We start from the raw sequence: 21,722 nt of genomic DNA on the forward strand, positions 1-21,722 counted from the left end.
CAAACAAAAGGAATTGACTGACAGACGAAAACACTCTGCCATCTTAACAAGTTAGATGCACTAAAATTGATAGAGGTAATTTGATATATACATTGAGGCTCACCCTCAAGTTTCACTGTAAGATACTGTAACAATAAGCCGAGAAAAAACATTACGTTGCTATTTTCATTTATTAATCCCCTGCTCTTCTGCATATTGAAAAATATTAATGAAAGATGTTTAAATGTTTTCTTAAATTAAATTAAGAACTTTGGTTTTACACTGAATAATTAGCTGTATGCTAACGTACTGTACCGTCAAACATTTGAGTTACGCAATAAACTAAAAATAAATCAATATTGATTATATAGTCCACCAAAGGCTTTTAGTGGATTTTGTTGCCCCTTTACTACCTTAAAGTTGCCCATCTCTGCTTTAAAATTAGGATTTCACCTTAAAGGCTGACTTGTAATTTTTATATTTTGTAGAAGAAATAGATCTAATAGCAATCAGTTAGCTTTTGTCCACACATTTACTTCAGTACAACTCAGAATATCAGTTTGAGTACAGTGTTTTTAGATCAAATATATTCCTCAAACTTTGCTACATGAGAGATGTAAATACTTTAAATTTCCCCAAGGTTTTGGGGAGAATAGAAAGGAAGACTACTGAGATTACGAGAAAACAGGCTAGGAATTATAATTCCTAATTTCAGGAAAAACCTTTTCTGAATGTTTGCATTGTAGACAATATAAAAATGAACAATGTCATAATACTAACAAATCCCAAACATGTAATTGTTTTTACAATAAAAATGCAAGACTTCAGATGTCAAATGGTGCTATTTAGAGTAATTCTGCAGGTTAACAAGCAAATTAATCTATTCCAAGAATACAAATACACCAGGGACAAGACTGATCAGGGGATTGGAAGCCTTTCAACTATTATCACCTCAAATCCAGCTCTGGTCATTGGTAACCAATGTAACTAATGAGAAACTGTTTAGCAGCCTAGGTGAAATAAATGGTTGGACTCAGTCCATGCTCATGATGGGACAGCTATCTACACAGAAAACCATCATAATGTACCCATGTGCTCCCCTGATGCCCATTTGATCCTTGGCATCTGTCACCTCCTAAAAGTGGTCTTCCCACAGAACATGATTGAAAAACTGTTGGGACAGGATGGAGAAATCTGCACCAACACGGCACATGCTGCACTGGTTTGTGGGTAAACAGAAGAGTTAAATCTACTGAAATGTATAGCCATCTTTCAGCAATAAATTCAATATATGCAAAACTAAATTTCCTGCCTCAACTAAGACAACTACAAGTTATTCAACCTACTGTTCTCATTTATGAAAGCTAAAATAATATTGCTTCCAAAGTGATGTAGTGGAGATAGAAATGAAAGACCAGGCATAACTCTGGGACATTACACAACTTTCAAAGGTAAGTTCATTAAAAAGCAGTCAAAACACTTTGTAAAATAAGTTTACACTACCAGTTGATTTTACTGAAACTTTTGTGATGTGTCTTATAATGAAGGCCACAGTTGATAATCCAAACATACAATTTTCAAACTCCAATCTGGGAGATAATTTGTAAATAACTGTTTAGAAAGGAGTAGTTTTTAAAGCCTTGAAGAATCTCAGATAGTAACATGCAAATATTTAAATAGAGCAAAAAACCCCACCCATTAAATATTACAAATAAGTTATGCTCAACAAAGCAAAACCCTGAAAAAAGTTAATTCCCCAAGAAAAGAAGCACACATGATATCAGTTTTCTTTTTTATTTATGTACATCTGTTTTGTCAGATTTACTCCCGAGCCATAAGTTTTTGCTTCTTCAGCTTCTTTTGAGAGATCTGAAAAATAAAAAGGAAAGAATGAAAATCTGTATCTACAGAAGAGATTATACCACCACTCTGTGTGTGACCTATCCGTCCCCATCCTCAAAGGAAACCTGCAAAACACTTTCAAAAGACAAGCGTGGGAGCTTAAATCCATAACTTTGCTCGACACTAAAAATCATGGTCTTAATAAAGACACTGAATTTATGGCTTATTACAAAAAAATCAGTAACCCACTATTCCCCCCCCCCCTTTGTCCTATAACTACAGGGGTATTTTATCAGGCCACTTCACCCTGAGTCATCCCTTAGAATATGCGCTAACTACTTAAGTGGTTCTCATAACAGTGGGTCACGACCCCATTTTAATGGGGTCGCAAGGGTTGGCATTAGACTTGCTGGGGGCCGAGGGCTTCAGCCCTGGGTGGCAGGGCTCAGGTTACAGGCCCCCACCTGGGGCTGAAGCTCTCAGGCTTTGCCCCCCACCCCCACCTGGGGTGGCAGGGCTCAGGCTTCAGTCCTGCCTCCTGGAGTTGTGTAGTATTTTTTGTTGTCAGAAGGGGGTAGCAGTACAGTGAAGTTTGAGAACCCCTGTCCTAAACTGTTCAATCTTCTATTTAGCTGTGACGCTCTTAGTACCGTTCTCACACCTGAAAAAGAGCTCTGAGTTGCTTGAAAGCTTGTCTCTCTCAACAAAAGTTAATCTAATAAAAGGTATTATTACCTCACCCACCTTGTCTAATATCCTGTGACCAACACAGCTACAACAACATGGCCTACAATTAGGCCACTGTCATTCTCAGTTTCACATAAGAGTTTGGAAACCTTAGAAACGTGTACTATTTCACCAGCTGTCCTCTTAGTGTGGCTATTTTACCTTGACATTATCATGTGGATTTTTCTTCAGGAATAATTATAAGTATTATTTTTAAATCAGGGACTGGAAAGCATACAAATGAAAACCATCTCTTTCAGTGAAGTTATGTACAGAGAATCCTTTCATATTCTGAATGGTATATTTAAATTGTAACACTATTAAGGTTGCTCAGAATGCATTTTTTCATGGTTATTTCTAAATGTGTCCTAAGATAGTCATAGTAGCAACAATTTTATCTGAAAAATGCAAATTTAAAAATTCAGATTTGTTTAAGACACACTGACAAATGAACAAGTCTGTAATACACAAGTTCAGAGCAAAACCACTCAATAATACCACTGCTCAATAAGTTATCTTCTTACCTTTTTCTTCTGAGCAACTTCCTCTTCTGGCTTTGGAACAATCTGCTCCTTCTCAGTGAGGATCATCTCAATATGACAGGGGGAGCTCATGTAGGGGTTGATACGACCATGAGCTCTGTAGGTACGCCTGCGCATTTTGGGGGCCTTGTTGACTTGGATGTGCTCAATTACCAGAGAATCCACATCAAGACCCTGAAAAAATGCAACAGAAACTTGTAAGGGTTATTCTAGGTTTATTTTACTCTAGTAACAAAACATTTTTGTTTGTACCAAAAATGACGGAACACGAAAACTGGAGTTATTGCATGGGAATATGTGCTAGTTTATCATGGCAAATCTCACAAAAGTACATAGCATTTTTATGCATTTATAAAGTGGAAGAGCCAACTAATAGCTCAGGAAGACTAAAAATTTCAGACTGCCTTTTACAAAAAACATTCAATATTATGATGGCTCAGAAATGAAGTTTGTTTCATTGTTATTCGAAAGGTGTCCTAAGATAGTCATCACTGCCACCACAGGTCACTACAATTTAGTGTTACAACACTATAAACAAAATGCAAGTTTTCCATGTGTAAAACAAACAAAAACCAAACAAAAAAAACCACAGACCTAACTGTGGATCTTAGACTCATTTTTGACACATGTACTCATTCTTTATGTAGTCAAGTTGAAAATTTAGTGTATGAACTAGGTATAATTTATAAGACTTCCCACCTTGTTCTGTGCTCCAAAGATTTGCATAAATTAATTATGTTAATAGATACAACACCAAACCAAAACCACAGATCCAGACCTGAGTACACAACTCAAAGCTCTCCAGACTCCTCTGACCTTTCAGATTTTTAACCGTTGTAGGAGTATTTGGATCCAAGATTTTGAGCTGCTTTAAACCCGTGGTACCCAAACTTTTCCTCTCACATCCCCCTTTATCAATAATGGAATGTGTCCACCACCAACCCCCTCCCCCCCGGCCAGGAGCAGAGCTGCAGCCAGGAGTGGGGTCTGGCAGCCAAGCTGCCGCTGAGCAGCACTCCCAACCCCCACCAAGGGGGCTGGTCTGGGCCCCACTGTGCTCCCCCAACATTCCTCCAAGCCCCCATACGGGGCTAGGCCCCACAGTTCGGGGACTACTGCGTTAAACTGTCCATGTCCATTTGCATTTTCAACATACCTTGAGTTCAGCATTACTCTCAGCATTTTTGAGCATGTGCAGTAGGAACTCTGCACTCTTTTTAGGCCAACGTCCCTGTGTCCAGCCCCATTGCTTGGCCTGGAACGTTAAAGAGTTTAGTTGTAATTTTACTCAAAACAAAAACAAACACCTGTCTTTTACAAAGGTTGCTCAGAATACACATTTCTTTTCATGGTTAATCCAAAGGTGTCCTAAGAAAGTCATCATAGCAACCACAAATGCACATAACTCTCCAAGCAATTCTAACCCAAAAATATAGGATGAAATCCCTTTTTTGCTTTTCTAGCTAACACACCAAAATGACTGTACTTTCTTTCCAGATGCAACTAGCCCCCCACAAGCTTTCCATTCCCCTTTACCAGTGTCCAGGATCAACCAAAATACATCTGTCCTCTCATTTTATATACATGTCCAAGTTGGCTTTGTGTGCACGTTTTTTGTTGTTTTTTTAAAAAGATATGAGTGCTATAATGTCAGCCTCCCCAATGCATGTCTGAACACATCAGTTCTGACTTACAGTACTGCTAATGACTGCTGCCCTGGACCTCCTAAGCAAAAGCTGCCAACTATGTGAAGTTATACAGAGGTTTACATTCATTAGAATGGACTGAGCTCATACTTTTTTGCTTATGATCTAAATACACCATTTTTTGCTTGTCATCAGTAGTGGGCTACAAACAATGCAACCTAGCCCTCTTCTATCATGAGAATCAATTATTCAAGGAGTCTTTCCAAATTTCAATCTCAACTCTTACCTGAGCACATCTGCCAACTCCACCATTGTAACGACGGAAGGGAACACACTGTTTTTTTAGGGTCACATCCTTTAAGTATTTAGTGGCTTTCCGGATATGCATGCCCTTGATAGCTTGAGCTGTCTCACGAGTGTTCTAGCAACAAAACAAAGTATTGTACATTCATGGATAGGTTTCTCTAAGTTCTTTTTTTACTGGCAATTTAAGTATTCTTCCATCTAGGCACTCAGCAGAGAAGGGAAAATAGCTGATTAGTTCAAGTTTGTTTTGTTGCATAATTTGTCTCTGCAGAGCTTAATAAACGCAGAGTAAGATTATTTTTTATTTAGTTTTGGATGCAACGAGGTTAGCAGACATTATCTGTCTGGTACTCAATTCCATAATCATGGACTGACTTATGAATGTTGTGCTTCCTGCACCCATAAGCCCCATCCACTTGCCACTTCAACTGACAGTTTTGTGGTTCTTGTATAACCTAGCTGCTCCTTGAGGTCACTGTGGGGGACCAGATCTTTCAAGCAGCAGTGACCAAACCCTTGACTATAGTTCCTATTAATTATACGACTACTGATATTTGGACAATGTTTGCCAAAATAAAATGCATAAAAATTTACAAATATTCAGCTGGTTCAGACACAAAATATTCACATAATACACTCTTCTATTATAGTGGGGACTGGGCTAATTTAATGCTATTTCATCTACTACTTCAGAGCCAAATAGCCAGTAAAGGCTATTCTCAGAACTGAACCAAAAAACAATTAGAAAATCAAGGAAACAAAAAGGGGTCATATTAATTTCAAAGCCATATAAGAAAACTGAAAGGAGGAAGATATTAATAGCTGAATAATGAATTAATAGCTATCAAATGGAGGAAGATGCATGACAGACGAAATTTAACCTCTGGAGAAGTAGCTGCTCAGAATTCCATTTTCTTTTCATGGTTAATCCAAAGGTGTCCTAAGAAAGTCATCACTGCAGCCACACAACACTGTTTCTCCAACAATAAAGAACGCACTCTTTCATATGTAGCCAGATATTACACTGCAATTATGCAAATATTTTTCCTTGATGGTCAGTATGACATGGGTAAGATTGGCATAATGGTCTTTACTAACAGTAAAAAATAATTTAATGAAATTTAACAGAACTTCTCAGATGTCTCTATCCCTAAGCATATAAACAACAAAACATTTAAACCAACATGTTTGAACACTTTTCCATTGCCTGAAACAAAAGAATTAGACTAGATCAGGGATCAGCAACCCTTGGCACGCGACCCATCAGGGAAAAACCATTCCGGCCTACCAGCGGATGTTTACCTGAAGCATCTGCAGGTTCGGCAGATCACAGCTCCCACTGGCTGCAGTTCGCCATTCCAGGCCAATGGAGGCTGCGGGAAGCGGTGCGGGCCGAGCCGAGCCGAGGGACGTGCTAGCCACTGCTTCCCACAGTCCCCATTGGCCTGGAACGGGGAATCACAGCCAGCGGGAGCTGCGATCGGCCAAACCTGAGAACACTGCAGGTAAACAAACCGTCCCGACCTGCCAGCATATTTCCCTGACAGGTTGTGGGCCAAAGGTTGCCGATCCCTGGACTAGATGAACCACTGGTCTGATCTGATATATATCAATTACTACGTTCCCATTATAAGCAGCTACTTTTCCCACTGTATTGTATAATAATCAGACAGCAAACTCCTTGGGACACAGACTGTCTTGTTTCTATATTTATGAACACTACCACTACAAACAGATTTAATAGATTCCAAGGCCAAAAGGAACCATTGTGATCACCTAGTCTTACACAGTAGAACTACCCATGTGCTGACACTACTTTATCCTACTGTACTTGCGTAAGTAGTAACTTTAATGAATTCATGAAATACAAAGGGAGAAAGCATTTTCTTCTAAAATTAATGTTTTTTCTATTCCTTACATTCTCAAAAAAAATATTTCCAAACATACACTCCGCATACCTTGAAGTGGACTCGAAGGTTAGAACCCCTTGACTTGCATGCTATGGAAACAAAAAACAACATTTTGAAATTACAGAACCTGATTGATTCCTGAAAAGTGCAACCAATACTTGAAAAAGCACTTACATTTGGTGGGGTTCTCTGGATCAAGTGAGTAGCGGACCATTTTCAGAGCTTACCTGTGGAAAACATTAACAAAGAGATAGATTTCAGAGTTCTATCACATGCGTGTCCAATATGCAGTTATTTCTTACTTTGGCTGAGATAGCAGAGAGAAGCAGCCGCTCAGAAATCCATTTTATTTTCATGATTAATCCAAAGGTGTCCTAAGAAAGTCATCACTGCAGCCACAACCTTCTCATGAAAACTGTTTTTAAGAACAGTTTGATATAAATTAGAATGGAAACACTGCCAGCATGCATTTTTAAGAGGGTAAATACACTATACACATGACCTTAAAACCTACCCCTTTCACAAACCGCTCACATTGCCTGTGGCCTGTTGCAACACAACAGTAAAACATCCTTAATCTATCAGGAGTTCTGGGAGATCACACACACAGGGGGGACTCACAGAACCATTTTTTTAGGTGGATTTCCATACTGAAAACTCGTTGTATAAACCACATAGACATACATGCACCCACAGAGAGAACTTGTAATTATAAACAAGTGTTACCTAAAACATCTTAGTCCCAGGCAGTTTCAGATAGAAATCTAGCCACTGCCGTAACGTTTTAGCCCTAGTGCACTGGGCACCGGTGCTCAGATCCTACAGCAATGAGCGCGAGCACAAGAACGAGCAATGCAAATGGTCCAGCCAGCGAGTGGGCTCCTTGCAGCCTGTAACAGCCTCACTTCCCCGGGGTAGCTAGGGCTCTTACCCAGACGCTAACGGGAGAGGCAGGGGCAGCGATTAGCGAGCCACGCACAGAGCGCGCCTCCGGCTGCAGTGAGCCAGCCCAGTCCCCCCACCCCGGCGCCCGAGACCCGACATACGGACTCTGTCGCCCCGCGCCCTCTCCCCAGCTCCTCACCCGAGCTGCCACATCCGGGTCTTTCGGAGCCTGCATGCGGGGGCACTCAGAGTCCGCCATTTTGCTCCCCCTCCCCCGGCCTCCCTGTGGCGGCCCCCGGGCACGGAAATATCGGTGCCAGCAGGCGGCTGAGCCCGTCCCCTCGCCGCCCGGTGCCGGCTCCGGGACTCCCAGGGCAGGATGGCGCCGAAGGGCGGCGGATTGAAGCCGGGTCCGGGGCAGCCGGGCGCAGCAGCCAGAACAGACTCACCTCAGGGGCCGCCCGCACCGGGGAAGAGAAAGAACAAGGCCTGCTGGGAGATTTCCTGAAACCTCGAAGTCTCGCGAGAGTCTACGAGGTGGGATGGGATTTCAGTTAGGGAGTGCTGTGCTGCAGCTGAGCTGGGCGATAGACGAGAAGGGCACCAAGGGAGCGTCTGCAAATAACATGTATTTGGGTAATTCAAAGTGTGCTGCAAAAGACTAAAACTAGAGGTGTTGGGGTTTTTCCCAGTACTGAGACCTCCAGCGTCTAAGAAAATGACAAAACTGTCAGTTGTGTGATTTCAAACTTATAATTAATATGCATTTATGTAACATCTTTCATGTCAAAAATCCCACAGAGCCTGAAATGCAGCCAGTTCTGGGGATGTGGAGGGTACCAGGCATAATCACGGAAAGTGGGTCAGAACCAAACCCCCAGATCTTTTTTGTTACTTATTTGAATCCTGGAGTGAGGGTCCTGGGCACAACCAGACGATAAAATATAATTTAATAATAAATTATTAACAACAGCAATTAATAAAAAAGTCCCCACACATTATGCACCAATTACAAAAGTCCTAAGTGGCTGATGCAAGAAAAATTCTGTGGCACCCTTGCAGAAATTAGGTATGTGGTCATAAACTGTCCTTGCCATGTAGGGTTACCAGATAGCAACTCTAAGGTGCCACAAGTACTCCTTGTTCTTTTTGTGAAAAAGCAGTACAGCGGGTGCGGGATAATAGGCGCATATATAAGAAAAAGTCCCAAAAAACGGGACAGTCCATTTAAAAACAGGACAGATGGTCACCTTATTGTCATGAAATGACTTTCATACGCCTCATGATAATTTGGTGCCACTGATTGTACCTATTCATATGCGTAGATTGTATACTCTTTGGAAAATGGATTCTGTTCTTTCTTCAGTACATCTAATTTTCTTTTAGTCAGGATAACTGGACTACTGGATGGGGTGAAGCAGTAGATGTGATATTATTTGGATGTTAATAAGGCTTTTGACACAATTTCACATGACATGCTCAAAAGGAAATGAGAGAAATATGATATAGATTAAATTACTATACAATGAGTGCATAAGTGGTTGAAACTTCTCAAAGAATACTAATCAAAGATTTACTGTCATAGTGGGAGGACATATCTAGTGGAGTCCTGCAGGGGTCTGTCCTGGGTACAGCATTCTTCAATATTTTCATTAATGACTTGGCTAATGAAAGGTATGCTTATAAAATTTGCAGATGACATTAAGCTTGGCATAGTTGCAAGCAATGTAGAGGACAGGATTAGAATGCACGAATTCCAGAGATGGACTGCTTCTGCACACCGGGAGGCTGATCTTGCTCCCCTTTGTGTACTGATGTAGAAGACCATTGTTGTAGTGTTGTCTGAAATTATCAGGACAAGGTGAGAGCAGATGAACAGAAAAAAGGCCTTTCACGTGTTCCTTACTCCCTGTAATTTGAGGACATTGATGCGCAGTCTGGCCTCTCAAGTTATCCACATTTCTTGTGCAGTATGGTTGCCCATGTGCAGAGCCCTGCGCTGATACAAAATTTGTATCAACATCCGATCTGCGATCCTCAAACATGGTCTGCAGATATCCGCATCTGGATATAAAGCGGATATCTGCAGATTTGTAGGGCTCTATCCCTATGGACTCCCCAACCTAGTAGGGACACATCCATAATGATGGTCTTGTCCGGCAAAGAGGGGAGAAAAGAGTCAAAACTCACTCATAAGTGCATAAGTTATGAGGATTTGTCAGGACAGTACCTTGGTGGGATCTGCCAACATAAGGTTCATAGAATGACGGTTTGGGGAGTAAATCGACTGTAGCCATGCTTGAAGGCAACTAAGGTGGAGTCTTGCAAATGGAGTGCATGAGGCCATGTGGGGACAAACATGTGTTGACCATTACCTGAGGGTAGCTTGTGATATGAGCTATGATATTGTTCATGGTCCGGAATCTGTCTGTGAACAACTATGCCCTTGTGGTGATGGAGTTCAAGGCTGCTCCAGTGACGTCCAAAGAATGTGTAGGGGTAAGAACAGATTTTTCTATGTTTACCAAGGTATTTTTAGTGGTAGCAACTCATGTCAGGCATCATGGACTCCTCATTTTCCCATACCATGAATACTGGGTCCTTGCCACCAAATCTCACCAAGAAGCCTGTACGTCAACCCATAGGCGCCGACTCCAAGGGTGCTCCAGGGCAGGAGCACCCACGGAGAAAAATTAGTGGTGCTCTGGACCCACCAGCAGCCAAGGTTCCCCCTCCCCCGCACTCCCCACCTCCTCCTCCGGTGAGCGCGCCACATCCTCGCTCCTCAGTCTACCTCCCAGCGCTTCCCACCTTGCTGTGCTTGCAGCGGGAATGTGGCGCACTCAGGGGAGGAGGCAGGGAAGAGGTGGGGCCAGGGAGGGGATTTGGGGAGGGAGTAGGAATAGGGGCAGGGAGGGAGGCAGAACTGGGGAGGGGACTTTGGGGAAGGGGTTGGAATGGGGGCGGGGCAGGGGCGGGAGTCGGGACGGGGGCAGAGGGGGGTCGAGCACTCACTGGTGGGAGCAGAAGTTGGTGCCGATGCGTCAACCTCTCTCATGACCAGTTATCACAACACTGCCCAGTGAGCCTCTCTCAACGGAGAACTGATTCGTCCTGGCAGGGACTCTTGCACCAGTCTCTCTAGTGTCATTTGCAATATGGCAGCTAGTCCTTCCTGTATCTGGACTAATACTGCCATACCAGGCTTCATCTGCCAGGTACAGTCCTGCCCACCAGCCACAGCTTACAGAGAGTCAAACTCTCTGGCTGCAGAGGTTTTAAAGAGTTTATAATGCAATAATTTTTGAAATATTCATAAACTTGTCCATAAGTACCAGTCAGCTGCAATAAGGGACAATCCATGTGTCACGGAGTCACATCTCAGAATGAAGTTCAGACAGGACTCTAGTGCAGTGTGTCTCCCTTTGGGGCCTCCTTGGCTTCAGTGCTTCCTGGGTCTGACCTCGGAGCATTCAGCATCCCTGTTCACACCGAGAGGACTCTAGTTCAGACAGGACTCTAGTGCAGTGTGTCTCCCTTTGGGGCCTCCTTGGCTTCAGTGCTTCCTGGGTCTGACCTCGGAGCATTCAACATCCCTGTTCACACCGAGAGCTCCCGGAAGTGAGTCCACCTGGATGGGACACCTGGGAAAGCATTACATGCCCCCAAAGGAGCCATGCACTCCAACTTCACAGTCAGAAGTGACTCCCAGCCAACGTTGTAAAACAGAATGGTTTATTAGCTGTCAGGAACACAGCCTAGAACAGATCTTAGCACAGAAATCAGGAATATTCAGTAAACTACATCTTGGGGCAGATCCAGGGCCTGGGCTCTCTCCCCTGAGTCCCAAACCAGGAGACTGACTAGTTTCCACCAGCCCAGCCTCAGACATCTCCACTGCCCCTCCTCCAGGCTGTCTCTTTCCCATGCAAACAGGTCACCTCGTCTCTTTGTTCTTGGTTGCAGAGGAGGGGGCCCCGGCAATCAGTTGCCAGGATACAGAGTATCAGCCATTCGCTGTCCCCAGGCAGCAGTCACACCTCCCCTCTAGGGGGTCTCTGCAACAATCACACCCCCTTATCCCGCTACCTAGATACTTGAGTAATACATGGGGAAACTGAGGCATGCACACAGAGTTCAGAGAAAACATTAAGAATATTCGCACTTCGTCACATCTACTCTGAAACCTATACACTTTCTGAGGCCCAGAGCCCTTTTCTCTCCTATCATCCCCTCCCCCGCAAAAAGTTATACAATTTTCAGATTCTTTTAAGCAGCTCATTTTGGGGAGATGGGGGTGGGAGAGGGATGGAGAGGTGTGCTGTATCTCAGGAACTCCTTGAGAAAATAATCCCAAATTTGCATTACAAACTCCACTAAAGGCCCTGTTGTGTCATAACATTTCCAAGACAATATCCTAATGCATGTGAGTTTTAGAGCAATTTAAATATTAGAAAACAGTTCTTTTTTGGTGGGTGCCTAGTTCTGAGCCTTGGTGCAGATATGAGTGCAAAGCACTTTGGGGTGGATGCACGACAGTTCATGTATCAGCCATTTCCTGTCCTTAGAACAGCTAGAGAACAAAGAGTCAACTTAGTTTGGATTCATAATAAACCGACAGTTTTGGATTGAGATTCACTTACTCAGAAGATGGGTCTAAAAATTTTTATTGAGGCAAAACACTCAGCAAATAGTGATCAATTATGCACAATTGGCACGCTCATCAGTATGATCTCATCACAATCGCCTCCAGCACCTGACAATACAGTTTCAACCAATCTTTGTTACACACACTGTATCTTTTTATACATATATATTAGTCTCTCATTTCCAGGTTAACTCTCCTCCTCTGTCAGTACAGGTTTACTGTTAGTTCAAACCAGTCTTTTCTAGCTTTTTAGTTACTTTATCTTTTCTTTTTCTCACAAACATGATTACTCTGCAATTTCTTACAAATACGCAGTTCTACTTATGCCTGCACTGTTAAATGTTATCAGAACAGATTCTTAAGATCCACAGCAGGCTTCTGTCGGGCCTAAATATGCCTTTGCATGATATCATGTGTATCTATGGATGTTTCCTAATATTGTATGCTAATCTCCACCCTGGGGCATTTCCCCAGTGTATCTGTCATTTTGAATATTTCAACTCGCCTGTCTTAAGGTCAACAAATGTTCTGGACATCTGCTTCTTAAGGCCTGCACATTTAAATGCAATAGTGGAATGACTCAGCTTACAGAGTAACAGCCGTGTTAGTCTGTATTCACAGAAAGAAAAGGAGTACTTGTGGCACCTTAGAGACTAACCAATTTATTTGAGCATAAGCTTGAAGTGAGCTGTAGCTCACGAAAGCTTATGCTCAAATAAATTGGTTAGTCTCTAAGTGCCACAAGTACTCCTTTTCTTTTGACTCAGCTTAGTTGTACCACACGATTTAGGGCAGCAGCCATCAGAAGGGCATCAGGTGATACATTATGGATCTCATACTGGGGATCTGGAAAAATTACCTTGTCCCCTATTCGAGTAACCTTTCTTGGAACTAAACAGAACATTGGCCAGTCATCAGAACATGTTTGTGTTCTATACTGGAAGTGTGTGACCTAATAGGTTACACAATATTTGCCTTCTTCAGCCTTTGCAACCTTGGTTTGACCTTGCCCCATTGCCTCAACCATACTGTGCAATTTCAGGTTTTTTTATTCAAGGTGAATCCACACAGCAATGAACTTTGCAATACATCACAACCAGGTACCATACCTCTAGGAACAACATGAGGTATCTGGGGCTTTCCAGACTCCCCCACCTGCCATTAACAGTATCTGAGGATGAGGGACATATTCCTTTAAGATGTAACCTGCTATGGTAGGCTCCAGCATACATATGGACTGGACACTACGCACTCGTAATGCCTCACTTAGTCCTGTGTCCACTGGTACTGCTAGTACCATAGGAAGGATCTATTGTTCATCAAGCTTGCACCTAGTCTCAGCATAACAGACCCTTGAGTAGTGCTTAACTCTGTTCCAATCTACTCCTTTTATTTTTGTCTGTTGTTCTAGCATCTTATTTGTTATGAACCCAGGCACTTCCCTACCTTGAAATTTCCTTTAGTCCCACTTGCAGTTCCTGTATTAAGCAGCTGCCATACCATAAACAGTAACTGCCTTTGATATATTAGGATGGTTCTTGATTTTCCCCATTACACTGATTGCTGTTTCCACTTCCCTAAACAGCTGTTCTGTTATCCTAGCATCCCAAACACCCTTTCAATCCTCCCCTATATCCTCATTTTGTTGTTTGTTTAACTTTGTTAACAGATTTTGTAACTGAACTCTCATTTTCTGATTTTCCTCCCACAATACTGTGATATCCATGTTGATGTTCCCAACCCCTTAACTCAGAGGTCCCCAAACTGTGGGGTGCACCCAGCTAGGAGAGCCCGGAGGAACATACAGAGGGTACATTGGGGCCTGGGCCAGCCCCCACAGGGGGTGGGGAGGGAATGCCACCAGCCCCCCTTAGCTCCCAACTCTGCTCTGGCCCCAACCGCAGCTGCGGCCCTGGCTCCCGGCCAAGCCCCCGCCCCCAGCCTCTGCCCCTGGCCATGGCTCCATTCCCGGCCCCAGACCCACCCCCAGCTGTGGCCCCAGCCTCAGCCCACTTACCCCTGTCCCCCCCACTTTGGGAGCCACAGCCTTGCTCCTGGCCCCGGTTTTGGTGCGGAGGGAATGCAGACAGCGGTAAGGGGGGAAGTGACCCTGAAAAGTTTGGCAACCACTGCCCTAACTCCTACTACTGTTTCTATATCTCTTATCTCTCTTCCCTTGACTCTTTCCCTTCTTAGGCCACCAAATTTCCTCCAATTCCACCCCTCCACCACCTCCAATTTTGCACCACTTTTGCTATCACTTGCATATAGACTTGCACATATTTTGCATGATAGAGCCGCTGTAGTAATGTCAAATTGATTAAATTCAATTCTACAGTATCAGTTGGGACTGTACATTATTATACATCATTTGATAGTCATGATTTATCACTAATCCATTGTCAGATCCTGCTTCCATTTCTGGGCATGGGTCATCATTTTGCTTTACTTCTGGAGTAGGAGGCATTGTTACTCCAGTATGCTCAGGAGTGGTAGTGGTACTCTGCCAGTCCTTATTTACATTCAGAGAAAAGGTCAAAGGCTCAATCACTTTCCTGGCACGGTAGGTCAGTGATCTGCTAAAATAAATTATTGGAAATAAAATACTTCCCGCATGTGTTAACTGTGTGCTATGAATGGTTAGGTTAGCCACTACTGTCCCATTTAAAACCCACTGGTCTCTCTAGGTCCCCCTAGGTCCCCTGGTCCAAGTCCCTGCTCCTTAGAGCTGCTTGTGCTGCAGGATCCTCCACCTTGGCTGGGGTCCAGTCTGTACCAGAACACTGTAGGCTTTCCTTCATGATAACCCGGGAATCATAACACTAGGGTGGCATTTCCCACCTCATGCACTGTCACTGCCTTGTTCCTCTGCTGCATCACGAATTCCACGGACCCCAGTGTAATTCATTTTATGCCTCTCATGGTGATGAACACCTGAAAAAGATAACAAATATTCTCATTTCCCTCTTTTTACAGCAGTCTATTCACTTCTGTCCTCCCCTCTATACGGTTTCACCTACACACCATGCATTCCTCAATTCACCACCCCTTTTTCATTCTTTACCTGAACCGGATACACTGCTGGACTACCTTTGTCCATTACACAGGAGGGATCCTCCCAACTGGTTTTTGGAAAGGGCTTTTTATCTGAGACATACTGCACAAGTACTTGATCTCCCACTTAATGCTCCTTGCCAGAAGCTTGGCCATCAAAATATCTTTGTCATTGTTTGTTGGACCGCCCCTAAATTAAGCAGCTCACATTTCTAAATTGCAATTTTATTTTTATATTTCATCTTAGAACAAATTTTTCAAGGTGATGTTTTTTGTTTTTGGCTTTCTTGGCCAGGGATCTAACTGCTGTATTTTAGCAACATTCTGTTTTACTGCCACTTTAACTTCTTTATTCTTTCCTGAGTCTCAGCCAATTTAATGACAGGTTTCAGAGTAACAGCCGTGTTAGTCTGTATTCGCAAAAAGAAAAGGAGTACTTGTGGCACCTTAGAGACTAACCAATTTATTTGAGCATAAGCTTTCGTGAGCTACAGCTCACTTCATCGGATGCATACCGTGGAAACTGCAGCAGACATTATATACACACAGAGATCATGAAACAATACCTCCTCCCACCCCACTGTCCTGCTGGTAATAGCTTATCTAAAGTGATCATCAAGTTGGGCCATTTCCAGCACAAATCCAGGTTTTCTCACCCTCCACCCCCCCCCCCCCCACAAACTCACTCTCCTGCTGGTAATTAGCTATCACTTTTTAACACTTTTAACACTTGCACCACCTCTGATTGTCATCCCTTCCAAGCTCTACAATGTTCTTAGAGTTTGAGCAAACTCCTTTTAACTTCACATTTCTTTTTCTTAGATCACTCAGCTTCAGTTTGTCATTGCAAAACAGGCCATTTCCTAACACCTCACGAGCTGCAAAGTTCTGAGATTGTAAACTTTTTACCTTTTCGCCCAGTGTGACACAGTTTTCAGCCAACATATTCAGCACCTTTAAGCCTATCTCTGTGCCTTTTATACTCATTTTTCAGCCCAGCACATTGTGTAGCTGTGTCTGCTGAGAGTCATGGGCCACAATGTTACCTATCAGCTCTGCGGTCTTGGAGAACCAGCGTGCTGTACCCAGCTTGTCTGAATCATGAAAGACCTCCCCCCTGCCAGCCTGTCCTTGAACCAAAGCCAATCAGAAGAAAGACTTACAAAAAGCAATGAAAAGGCAGTGGAAGACACACCTAAACCCCTGGGACAAGGGTGACAGGATTAAGGAAACTCCCCTAGCCTCATTTGCATCAAAGATGGGACAGGGAGGCATCTCTATTACCATACCAATGGAGAACAGAGCTTCCAAGGCAAGAACTGCACTGAACTCTGGGACCAGAAAAGCAGGGAAGCACTGCATGATGGGGAATCTCTGCTCCAAATGTTAATGAACCCATGCCTGCACACTCTCAGCTCAGTAGTTATTAGACCAATTCTAGTAATACATCCTTTATTGGTATCCAAAATACTGAAGCTGCCTAATTGCATTGTGAGCTCTCTGGAAGGAACACCGCCCATAGCCAGGAATGATCAGTTCCCATTGTCTAGCCTGAACAAAACCACTTTGGTATACTCCCTTCAGCAATTAGTTTACCCATAAACAAATCTCTTGTTCTCCCTTGAACCATTGTTCTTTCCCTACAAAAACCCCTACCCATGCTCAAGTAAGTGTTCTGATGCCTGGATCCAAAATCTGCCTCGATTTCACTGGGACTTCATCTTCTCCTGGCTGATTGTGCTGGGGGCTCTGCCTGTCTCCAGCACTCCAGACCCTCAGCTACCACCACCACCTGGGACCCCCGATCGATTCAAGCTTCACAAAGTGGTGAGAACCTAACTCTCTAGGTATAGCCTTCTGACCCTGTCTTGTGTGATCAGTTATAGTTTTCTAAAGCTGACTTTTGTAATTAAATTTAAGTTAGATTTAACATTTTAATTGTTTTGTTTGTTTGGCTCCCCTTGTATGGTTATTACCTGGCAATAAATAACTTTCATGGTTAAGCTGGTTGCTTCTCTCTCTCGCTCTCTCTGCAGCAACGCTTCTCATACCTAAGCTAAAGATCCCTGCAGCACCCAAAAATCTGGTGGGGTTTGCTCATCAAGTGGGTTACTACCAGAACAATTGTAACATGAAAGTGGGGATAGGGATGTGCTGAACCTGGGACATATGAGGGCAGCAGATTGAAAGTGCTGCTCAATCCAGCCTGCTCAGGTGTACTCTATTCTGGTGCGGTGCCCATGGCATATGAGGGTGACAGCTTGGAAGTGCTGCTCGATCCAGCCTACTAAGTCCAGGGACATAGAAGGGGTCAGGTTGGGAGTGCTGATTAACCTGGTCCTCTCAGACGCGCTCAGTTAATGTGTGTGTGTTCATCTGATTCTGTGGCTGGAAGAACCCAGCCCTGGGGAACCTAGGTCCTGCAGGATAGCTCCATTGGGCGGGAACTTGCAGAAGGGAGGAGTAAAGCTCCGTATGAGAACACAAGTGACACGAGCAGTACATTGATAGAATTACAGACCCGCCCCCCCCCCCGAGAAAAGTAACCCTAATAAATGAGTGTACCCCAAAGTAACGGGCAAATCTGGTAACAACAAAAACATGAGTAACAGAAAAACGCTCTATAATTACATTTAAGGGCTTAGTAAGCCAGTGATTGGCTCCTTGCCCTATCACTCTAGTCATGGTAATACCCTGGTGTGTGACATCCCCTGCCTGAATTCTAGGCATTGAATAGAAACACCCCACTATCAAGCAAAGCTGGCTTATGAATGCCTTTGATAACGGATGACACCATAGGGCATCCCCACACATTCAAGGTAACGTAGGTAAGATTCCTGGATGAGTGGGAGGAGGCTGCCTTGCTATCCCTATTTGGGGGTGGAGGAAACAGTTCCAGCCAGCAAACTGCTCCCTGCTCCCAAGGTCAGTTCCTGAAGCCTCTGCACCTCCTCCTCCTGTTCCTCATTACACCTCTCTTCCGCAAAGGGAATCCATGGGCACTCACAGCTACCGCCTTTCCCTTGTCCATGCCCTCTCCAATACCCATGGGCTCCCGCGTTACTCTCATTGGGTTCCTGGGCACTTTCAACCCTCAGAGCTTTAGTCTCATCCACTCGGGCCCCATTCCAGGGCATGGCAAAACAGCATATTTTGCTTTTACAACCAAAATCTGAACATTAGTACAACCTGTATCAAACACCACATGATGGGGTGTACAAACCCCACACTGAGAAACAAGAGCTTGAGGGCTCATTTTGGGCTCAGCCAGCCCCGCCCCACCACATCTGCAGCAAATACTCCATCTGCTAGAGGAATTAAAAGGCAGCATATTACTCAGTTGGCAAGCAGCTCTGAAGGTGAGCCGAGCCAAGCCAAGCCGAGCCGAGCCGAGCCGAGCCGAGCCAAGCCAAGCCAAGCCGCAGCACACTGCACCGCACAGCACCGCACCGCACCGCTCTGACACAGCTGCCGAAAGGGGCCCTCCATGAGGGAAGGGAGGACCCTCTGCAGAGACAAGCAGAGAGGGAAGTATCCTGTGGCCCTGGACAGTGGTGACTCCCTCTTGCTTCCTTTTGATTTGGATTTTCCCACCAGTCGAAGGCCTGGGACTGAGATGACCCCAGAAGGGGAGACGAGAGGAAGAGGCCCAGGGAGGACAGCCCTATGTAGTCTTGGTTGCCAGGTTACTGGTAGCTGAAAGAGCCCTGGGCCGGAGCCCGGTGGAGTGGGAGGGCCTGGGCTCCCCTCCCCACAACCCCTTTGGCAGTCTGGGGTTGTGGCCGTGACTCCTAGGCCACACTTCCCAACCAAACCGTGAGTGGAGACCAGTACACACCATTTTAACTACCTCCCTCACCTCTGGAAGGAGCCCATCTATAATAAGATGTGGGTAGCCTGGATCATCATGAGCTGGATTATTCGTAACCAGAGAATAAACAAAAAAGAGTCAGACCTTCTCTACACTATCAAGTTTTGTCGACAAAAGTGACACTGACACTCAAAAATTGGCATAATAAAAATTGGAAAGTCATGTTCACACTCGCTCCTTGTGTCGGCAGAGTGCGTCCACAGTTGGGGCACTATCATCAACAGTGTGAGCAATTTACTGTGGGTACCTATCCATCTCAACACCTTCTGTTGCTACGTGTTGTGGGAAGGCAGAACAGATCGCAGTGCATCTTGGGACTGGGCTCGGTGTCCCATGATGCATTGCTTTCTGTCTTGGCACTTCATGGGCTTCTGGATTTCTTTCACAGAATTTTTCAATGGCCGTTCTTTGCTGTGCACCCTGGCATCTTTGTGAGAAGGGATGGATCTCGCACTGCTCTCCTATGCTCTGTTAACTGTCATGAAGACATCACGGATGGCAATGCAGTTAATCACAAAGTTCCTAACTGAATAAGACTCCCAGTTGCCTGACATGCTGTGTGATATGGATAGGAGCAACTTTATGTTGCTTTTGGCATTCAGAGAACAGATGCATAGGATAGACCATTGCTTTTGGGCTCGGGAAACAGGCACTGAATGGTGGGATTGTATTGTCATGCAGGTGTGGGATGACGAGCAGTGGCTACGGAACTTTTGGATGCAGAAAGCCACCTTTCTGGAATTGTGTGCGGAGCTTGCCCCAGGACTGTGGTGCAAGGACACCAGAATGGGAGCTGCACTATCAGTAGAGAAGCATGTGGCAATCACTGCGTGGAAGATGGTGACTCCAAACTGCTACTGGATGGCAGTGGAATGTGCCTTTGGCAGATTAAAGGAGCGCTGGCGAGGCCTTTATGGCAGGTTAGACCTTAATGAGGATAATATTCCCATGGTCATAGCCGCGTGATGTACGTTGCATAATCTCTGTGATGCTAGGGGTGAAAGGTTTGCTCAGGGGTGGAGTATTGAGGCAGACCACTTGGCTGCTTATTTTGAGAAGCCAGATACCAGGGCTATCAGAGGGGCCCAGAGGGGGGCAATTTGAATCAGGGAGGCTTTCAGGCAACACTTTGAAAATGAGAACCAGTAATGTATATCTCTGTGATTGGTGCTGCAATGTTACATTACATGTAATTTTCCTAGGAAGCAATGGTGAAATTTGGGGCCTTACATTCCAGTAAGCTGATGATTAAACTGCCTGTGTATGTATTGGTAGTGCCTGCTATCTCTATTTGTAGGAAACAAATAAACATGAGTTACCATTCAAAAACTTTGCTTTTATTAAACAAGAAACAACACACATAAACACACAAAGATGCTTGGTGGGAAAGGAGGTACCAGGGAAGGGCAGACTTTCACAGCTGTGTGTAGGTCCAGCTATCATTTTGCAAGTTGTCCAAGGGTGTGCAGTGAAAGGGAAACCAAGAAGTCTCAGAAAGCGGAAAGACTGTGCGGGCAGAGTTGAGGGGAGGCATGGAAAAGAGTTTTGAATATGCTGCAGGGGAGTGCGGGCACAGATCTGCTCAGTCTGCAGCATTATTAAGGACTTCAGCATCTGCATTTTCTCCTCCATGACTTAAGTGCAGTATCTCCCAGAACATATCTTCTTTGCGCCATCTTGGGAGATTTCTTATCTGGTGGAGATGCTCAGCTGGTGTGTGGGGGTGTTCCTGAAGGCCACATCTGCCGAAACACAAGGAACAATGCACAGAAGCTGATTGTTAAATTCACGCACAGCATTGAAACATTTCAGTAAAATACACCTTTTGCAACATAACAATCACTTTCTCATTGACCCTTGGCAAGCACACATCTCTGCGAACACCCAAAGCATGGTAAGTGTTGGCAGGGAGGGGCGGGGTCCGGGGACAGACCGGACGTTCCACATGGGGAAAAGAGCACTCACTCAGCAGGTGGGTCGAACTAATTTTATTAAGGCAAAACACTCAACAGGTAGTGATCAATTGCCCCCAAGTAGGAACTCAACAGGACAATCTCATCACAGTCGCTTCCAGCACCAGACAATACAGGTTCAACCTTTCTTTGTTACACAAACTTATTTATGTCTTTGTTATCTTTTCTTATACATAGGTATTAGTGTCTCCTTTCCATGTTAACTCTTTTCCCCCATCAGTTCAGGTTTTGTGTTAGTTCAAACCAGTCTTTTCTAGCTTTTTAATTACTTTATCTTTTCTTTTTTACGCTGCAATTTCTTACACATGCACAGTTCTACTTATGCTTATTCTGTTAACTG

At 44.3% G+C, this 21,722-nt stretch overlaps 1 protein-coding gene and 5 non-coding genes across 7 annotated transcripts; all 6 read right to left on the reverse strand.

The window, feature by feature from the left end:
* Nucleotides 1–1,759: 1,759 nt before the first annotated feature.
* Nucleotides 1,760–8,339, reverse strand: RPL17 (ribosomal protein L17). 2 transcript variants are annotated; one of them, XM_073343517.1, is made up of 7 exons: nucleotides 8,286–8,339; nucleotides 7,126–7,178; nucleotides 7,000–7,040; nucleotides 5,022–5,156; nucleotides 4,246–4,344; nucleotides 3,072–3,263; nucleotides 1,760–1,848 (listed from the first exon to the last, which is right to left on the reverse strand). In XM_073343517.1, exons 2-7 carry the CDS (start codon nucleotides 7,163–7,165, stop codon nucleotides 1,801–1,803), a joined length of 555 nt encoding a protein of 184 aa, XP_073199618.1. In that variant the 5' UTR covers nucleotides 7,166–7,178; nucleotides 8,286–8,339; the 3' UTR covers nucleotides 1,760–1,800. The 2 variants fall into 2 exon arrangements, with proteins under 2 accessions (XP_073199618.1, XP_073199619.1); XM_073343518.1 differs by lacking the exon at nucleotides 8,286–8,339 and adding an exon at nucleotides 8,036–8,132.
* On the reverse strand, nucleotides 2,873–2,936 carry LOC140912172 (small nucleolar RNA SNORD58). The gene has a single exon (XR_012159250.1). It is a non-coding gene; the product is annotated as a small nucleolar RNA SNORD58 (small nucleolar RNA).
* Nucleotides 3,521–3,586, reverse strand: LOC140912171 (small nucleolar RNA SNORD58). The gene has a single exon (XR_012159249.1). It is a non-coding gene; the product is annotated as a small nucleolar RNA SNORD58 (small nucleolar RNA).
* LOC140912168 (small nucleolar RNA SNORD58) lies at nucleotides 4,412–4,478 on the reverse strand. The gene has a single exon (XR_012159246.1). It is a non-coding gene; the product is annotated as a small nucleolar RNA SNORD58 (small nucleolar RNA).
* Nucleotides 5,936–6,002, reverse strand: LOC140912167 (small nucleolar RNA SNORD58). The gene has a single exon (XR_012159245.1). It is a non-coding gene; the product is annotated as a small nucleolar RNA SNORD58 (small nucleolar RNA).
* Nucleotides 7,280–7,346, reverse strand: LOC140912170 (small nucleolar RNA SNORD58). The gene has a single exon (XR_012159248.1). It is a non-coding gene; the product is annotated as a small nucleolar RNA SNORD58 (small nucleolar RNA).
* Nucleotides 8,340–21,722: the final 13,383 nt, after the last annotated feature.

Source organism: Lepidochelys kempii, chromosome 5 (genome assembly GCF_965140265.1).
Source record: "Lepidochelys kempii isolate rLepKem1 chromosome 5, rLepKem1.hap2, whole genome shotgun sequence".
NCBI classification, from domain to species: Eukaryota; Metazoa; Chordata; order Testudines; family Cheloniidae; genus Lepidochelys; species Lepidochelys kempii.